This window comes from Notothenia rossii, assembly GCF_949606895.1.
Source record: "Notothenia rossii genome assembly, chromosome: 4".
NCBI classification, from domain to species: Eukaryota; Metazoa; Chordata; class Actinopteri; order Perciformes; family Nototheniidae; genus Notothenia; species Notothenia rossii.
This window is the reverse complement of record NC_136902.1, coordinates 82,358,597-82,366,027: the sequence shown is the minus strand read 5'-3', so window position 1 is coordinate 82,366,027 and position 7,431 is coordinate 82,358,597. Positions and strand designations below refer to the sequence as shown.

Here is a 7,431-nt window from a genome sequence, read left to right as displayed (position 1 = left end):
AAACAAACCACGCCCGCATCGAATATAAATGAGACTAGAGGTCAGCTGATGACAATAGCTTATCTGATCTTTTTGACTAATTTATACATAAACCCATCTCAATATGTTGATAATGTATTGGCTGAAAACTGATCAGACATATATTCCTTGTTCAATAATCGAAATCATTTTCTAAACCCTTTGTCTGGTTTCCATTTTGAAAATGTCTGTTTAAACAATAGGCCCTTCCTTAATTAAAAAGCACAGTAACCACACGATATTATGGTGAATGCATAGCGACTTTGTAGTAACAATGAACGGATTGATTGGAAATTCATTGGAAAGTAGCATTTATTATGGTTTACAACTGCTTCAGTTATAAACATGGGCAAATTATATCATAAATATTAAGAAAGCATTTCTTGCATGTTTTAAGCCAACAAATATCCGTTTCAGAAAGGATGTTGTATTTAATACAAAATGGCACATCTAAACATCAATCTAAAGCTACACATTTAATACATTTTCAAAATGGCATGTAAACCTAAACAACAAAGCAATAGGAATTTGAAACATGCAAAAGTGAGGTTCAGCTCCATAAAGAGAAACTGAGAAAATAGTTAGTTGCCACAAAAGCATGTGAATTAAGAATTTTAAAACATTGCTTTCAGTGGCAGTCACTTGCCACACAAAGTTCGGAAAATCGTCTCCATTCATTTCTGAAATTATTGAAAACGGCATACTTTAGAGACCTTTAAAAGTAAACAAGGATTTCGCAGGAAATCATTTTTTTCATTTGATTGAATGTAATGTTTGCGGAAAATATGTCAAGAGAATCTTATAATCATTTAGAAGGCGTGGCTAATCTGACAGAGGAAAGGTATCATGTGCATTTTGACAACATTATTCTAAATGAGCTATCTCAGAACAGCATTTTCTCCTGTGCATATCTTCTTTAAAGGGGGTGCTCCTGTTTCATCCAATTCCTCCTGTTGAATTAAAATAAAATATGTTAGTAAAAGGTCCACAAGGTTAGAAGCAATACTAGTTAAAAAAAAAACATAATTTGTAACACAATGCAACAAACCCCAATGCTTGAAATTGTATTCTTAAATCATTTTTAAGTCTTCCTTGATGCCCTTTTAAAAAAATATACCTGTGTGTCTGGGGTCTTCCGTCTGATGGCTCCTGATGAAAGAAGGTCTTCCTTGATGAGAGTGGGAGGCTCATCAGCCCCCTCCTGTCCTGAATGTACTGGCTCTGCATTAACAAGAAAGGGTGGAAATATATCCTCATGAACGCAGCTTTGACAGTAAAGGAATCCAGAGACAGCACAGTACCCAACTAGTGTAATTTCAATAAGTATTTCCACAGTTCTACTACTATTACCGCTAGGACTGATACCTTTGTACACTTGTACCTTTTTAAAATAACAGAATACTGTGTTCAATTCAGTGAAAATATGTTTGAGCGCCATCCACATACCATCTACACTCTCCTGGCCCAGCATTGGTGGCTGAGAGTCTTCAGTTCGGAGGCTGGAGGTGTGTGGAGGGCTGACCTGCTGCGAGCTGGAAGTGCTGCTGCTGTTGTCCATTTTAGGCTGGTAAACGTCCGACAAAAAGCTCTGGTTGCTGTTTTCATCTGGGAATGAGAGCACAGTATCAAGTTATATAATATTTATGATATTAAGATCAGGTGACATAGTTTTATTATGTTTTTTTTGTATTTTTGTTTAGTTGTAAAGTATTTAGGCTTTTGACATTTTTGCATGGAATTGCTCCATCATTTTTTTTTTTTTAAATACACACACAAACTCACCAGTGAAATCCAGTAAAGAGTTGGTATTTTCCAGGACCACATCTTTCAGTCCTCTAGCATCTCCACCTGTAGATTTGGTCCTATATATCTGATAACAAGGAGGGGATTGTAAAAATCAGTCTTTTGACTAGATATATAGAAGTGAATCCTTAAAAGCTATGCCATTTTTTTTTTTTACGTGGCAGACACCCACCTGCTTTGTTTCTGTTACTGGCACCCACTTGAATATGCGTAAAGATGTGTCTCCGACTGTCACCCATTTCTTCTCCCTGTAGATGAAATTAGTTTTTGCTTATTTTCGCAAGGAGCTTTTTTTAGGTCAGCACCATCTGCTTTAGGAAACCATTCATTTGTAACATGACATAACAGGCTTTACATGCTCGTGTCTTCTCTGTCTACAGCAAAAAATGACATCTAATCAAATATCTTATTATGCTAACTAACAGCCCTCGCTTACTTTGCATGGGCGTGAAAATATAAGGAGGATTGGTATCATGGTGTTCATTAATGTCACTGTTATGTCTGTGACTACGGGACAGTCGTCTACATTACGGCGCGCAGCGTGTGAGGCTGTGGCCATATTGACAGCTATCGGCGGAAAAAACTCAGCTAGCTCCGCCCCTGCTGTCAAACGGGGGCAATGATTGGTCAGCAGCCCCGTCAATCATCCAACTTTTCCGACTGAAGTTTGTTGAGCGACGCAGCAGATAATCAGGCTACAGTCTAGTGAGTCTACTAATACATTCCCCTCCATATTGTCCCCCGGACAGCCTACATACCATTTGCGCACCTTCTCGATGGCTGCCAGGACCTTTTTAATGTCATCTTTAGCCCGACTTCGGGTCTCTGCACGGCCTGATCGTCCCGACATCTTGATGCTGTTATGATTCATCTACAGATGCATCTGAAAACTTCAAGACCAAGCCCCAGTCCTCCGTTACACTGGTAGTCTCGCGAGATTACAACCTCTCATTTTTAGGTTTATTTTTTGGGCTTCATCCTCGTCAGTATGCTCATACTGTATTTGCTGTAATTATTGGATGGGCAGTCAGAGTTTTTTTTAAATTATATATATTTTTTAATTATTTACAGTTCATTACATGCACTCATATAAAGTGGTGGAATGTTACCAAATACATTTTTACATCACATTTCATTTAATCAAGTAGTGTAGGCTACTTACTACTATATAGAGTAATTTAAATTAGCCCACCTTTTCCAGCTCGACATTCAGGTAATGATTACTGTATTGCATCGATATCAATAATGAAAATAATAATAATAATAAATCAGTAATATATCATTTGTTATTATATATTTTTACCTTTAGTAAAATCACTGCATTCAAATAAAGTATGTATGTATTTACATTGTGATATTGCATAGTGATACTTCCAGTGCACAACAATACTGGGATATTGGAGCGTACTTGAGTACTTGCTTCCTTAATTAATATTACATTATTTTTTAAAGATTCAACAATAATTGTGGTCAATAAAATGTCAAATATAATGTCAAAAATATAACGTTTATGACAACTAGGTCGAAGAGGGTGTTTCCAGTGTCTTGTTTTACCAATACAAAGTCTAAAGTCCAAGAGAGAAGCAGGAAGTCTCCATTTGCCACATGCTTAAAACATAATTTTCTGTAATTTCTTTGCATTACAAATATAGTTTTCTTCGATTAATCATCACATCTCTAGAAATCTACTTCCCTTTAGTTATTTTTATATATTTTAAAATGCCTCAACAATTTGTTTTATTGTGATGGGTATCATACATTGCTACACACATTTCCAGCTGGCCCTCCTTTTTTTTACCCCTGAGACAAAAGCTTTTATTAAATGTACGTTTTTACTCCTGGTTCCCATGTTTGACCAACAGAGGGCAGCCTTGAGCTGTGCATGGCAAACAGGCTCCTCCATAATCTGAGACTGAGCAAAGGTTGAGTCTGTTGCAGTTTTGATGAATTAGTTATAGGAAAAATCAATGACAATAATTGATTTATAGCTTGCATATCTTCCAGGTAATACAAGAGAAGGATGTAGTTTACAGAAACTGATCAGACTGGAGTGTGGTTGACAGTGGTATAGCTTCAGGGTAAAGCCCTTGTAAAAAAAGAATCAGTGACAATAGAGTGTATATGTAGAATGATAAGCTTAAAAATCAATACATTATAACATACAGTATCAGTGTTCAGATAGGGCTGATTGTGTCACAATTCACTGAAAATTATCAGGGAATTGTGGCACAGTGAATCAACAGTATTGTTGCTTGGACAAGTTGTAATAGCACTAATCGGGACGCCATAAGGGATCACATGTGTGGATTTTCTGCAGTGTGTAGCATGGAGTCAATGACGAAGAATGTTGGGGTAAATGGCAAAATGTGATTTTATTAAAATATTCAAGGATTTGGCTTGTGTGTATAATGTGACATGCTCCTTACATTGAAGCTGTTTAATTCAGATTTTTTCTTAGTTCATTCTCAAATCTTTTTGGAATTATATTGCATTTTCCATCTGTTCCAATTGTGTAATACATTTATTGTGATTCGAAAACAAAACTTTTCATGTTATGGTGTATTTAAACACAAGGCATTACATTAGATAGTGATAAGCTTAATATATACAAAAACATCATTAGGGTACTTTCTATTGGGAAGTAGCTGTCCCCAACCCTGACCCCTGACCCCACTTAAAACATTTTTTTAAATGTTGTTCATTGGTGTATTTAGAAGATATTTATGAATACATTCAAACAGATGTTGGAATATTTAGATTTATTGTGGGTATCATTTTTTATTGAAAAAACTATACTCAAAAAATCATGTACCCAGTTTTCATGTGACTAACGAAACACAAGGGGTTTTATTCCAATGGCTGAGCCTGGTTTTTAGCCAGACCCCTGCATTTTTGACTAGGCAGGGACACTGCATCCCCGTCCCTCATGGCTGAATGGCAAGTAGCTATGTATATCCCATACTTTTGTTATAAATCTGTTCCAAAATCAGAAAATCGGCGTGTAACCTTAAAGGTCCCATGTCATGGCCATTTCTACTGATCATAATTCCATTGTTGAGGTATACTAAAATAAATGTATATTGTGCAATTTTCCAAACTCACATTGGTTTCTCATACAGCATATATAGTCTGTATAGTAGGCCTATGTGTATTCACTCTCTGTCCTAAACGGCTTGTTGGAGCTCCTGCTCCTATTAGGTTTGTATGTGTGTACACCTCTTCAAAAACGTGTATGCTAGCCATGTACTTGCTAGCATTCTTTAGTTATGCTCAATTTTAGCTAGAATCGTCACTACCGAAACATATGGTTAAGTTTCGGTAATTGACATGATCGTTTCGGTGGTGACAAAATGGAATTTTAAGCAGGTAAATCCCACCATTTTGAAATAAATGTGTTTTAAAGTCTGAAAATCAGTGTGTTACTTTAAAGGTCTCTTATTATACTATTGTTAGGCATATATTATAGGTCTCAGATATATAAAAAACTTGTCTATGAAGTGTTTTGCTCAAAATACCAAACAGATCATGCATTCTCCTCATCCCCCTCTATTTCAGCCTGTTACTAAAGTGCTGATTCTGGGTCAGTAGCTTCAGACATTCACACTTCAACATAAGGCATGTTATGAGTTAAGATTAAGCAATAAGGTTGAGGGAATATGATACAACCTTGAGAACAAAATACTGTAGTCACTACCGAAACACTGGCTGTTTTGTAAAAAATAAAGTATATTGATTTATCAACTAAAATGAAATGATACTGATGGGTTTAATGTATGTTCAATTTCAACAATCATCAACTCTGGAATCAATATGATCAGTATTTTGCATTTTATAAAGAAAGTTTGCATTAAGATTCTTATGAATTGTATAAATTGAACTTTGAAATTTGATTACAAATTAAATTGCATTGATTTAATTGTGAAAACCCTCAATAAATATTTGTTAAAATACTATTTAGAGAAGGGAAGGTAAAACAATCTTAACAGGTTAATATAATACTTTTTTACTACAGTGTATATACTATGTTTCGGTAGTGACAATTTTCGGTAGAGGAAGAACATTCCAATACAGTCTGAAAATACGATATCAAAACGTACGGTTCTTTTACTAGATATGTGTAATTTAGATATGGTACAAAATATATATGGACAAAGTTTTGGGAACAAAACATATAAAATATAAAAACTATTCCAACCAATTGTTTTGCACCAATTCGGTAGAATGGCCCATATAGAGACATACAGTATGTCATTTCTGTATGATGTACTTCAGGGTCATACTTTAGACAGGGCTAACAAAATTAAAATCACTACACATAATTTATGGTGTGGGCGGGCCCTGCTCAGCTCAAGCCAATCGCTGAGCACACTGGGAGGAGTCAGAGGCAGTTGCCAGAGAAAATATCCAAATAACCGCGACACTCCAAAGCATGAATTAGCATGCAGCGGTCTGATCCTGTCTTCATATTTGCAGCAGAAGGCAGAAGCCTGTACATGTTTCTGTGAGGAGTGGACACTTTATGCCTAAAAGCTTTGAATGAAAGGCGTGTGTTCAGGGCCGTGGGAAGTAGGGGTGCTGAGGGTGCTGCAGCACCCCCTGGTGGAGGACAGGGGATATGCACTTCCACAAGATTAAATACAAATATAATACCAACAAAAAATGAATTGAACGAATTTTCAGCCTTGATGTAACAACATTCATAATTAAGTAAAGATAACACCCTTTTCACCCCGGTTAGAGTGAGAGATAGAGAGAGAGAGATAGAGAGAGGGGGTGCACCGGTACCGGTGGGGATTGTTGTTAGCTTTTGCTGCGCTAACGGACATAAGAAGCTGTTTCTACAATAATGTGGAGGGAGAGCCTCTCTGCTGTCAGACTGAGAGGCTCAGTGAGGTAAAGGACTCTGAGTGTTTAGATAGTTCACTTTAGTCTAAGTTGTCTCAGTGGGTCTCAAACGGTTTGGTCACAATTTATGTAAACAAATATTTCCAAGGCACACCTTTATAATTATTAGGATAAATAAAAACAGGTTTGAAATCATTCCAATAGGACAGTAAACCAAAAATATTGTTTTAAATCTGGAGAGATAAAAAAATATGCATAAATAAATGTTAAAATTAGATATAAATGAACCACAAAAATAAAATAAGTTTTAACATTTATTTTGTATTGGCTATGGTAGGTTATTGGAAATGTTCACATACTTATTTGATTAATAAAATGCAAACCGATCTTTTTCATGTGGGTGTTTAGAGTTGTAACCCCTAGATCAGTCTCTAGTAATTGGGTGCTCAAAGTGCACCAGATTGAAGCATTTTACTTTAAAATGATAAAAGAAATCTTCCCGTGGGGGACACCCGGTACCCCCCTAGAGGAAGTGACGACTACCCCCCAATTAAAACATGTTCATACAATACTAAATACATTTGAAGCCTTTTTATATAAGCTGTCCACCATGTCAATACGTTTCTCTGTTTGTAGTGTATTGGTCTTTTGTAGAGGTTTTTCCATTGCTAGCTAAAATATTGCCTAGGGCAGCAAATGAGTCAGAACCGGCCCTGGTGTCATCCCCACAGCACCCCCCATTTGAAACTTGTTCCCACGGCTATG

General features: G+C 36.3%; 1 protein-coding gene across 1 annotated transcript; it reads right to left on the bottom strand.

The window, feature by feature from the left end:
• Positions 1–312: 312 nt before the first annotated feature.
• On the bottom strand, positions 313–2,733 carry bcl7bb (BAF chromatin remodeling complex subunit BCL7B b). Its single transcript, XM_079679705.1, has 6 exons — positions 2,580–2,733; positions 1,994–2,069; positions 1,801–1,888; positions 1,465–1,623; positions 1,136–1,239; positions 313–968 (listed from the first exon to the last, which is right to left on the bottom strand). The coding sequence occupies exons 1-6, from the start codon at positions 2,690–2,692 to the stop codon at positions 897–899; spliced, it is 612 nt and encodes a 203-aa protein (XP_079535831.1). The 5' UTR covers positions 2,693–2,733; the 3' UTR covers positions 313–896.
• Positions 2,734–7,431: the final 4,698 nt, after the last annotated feature.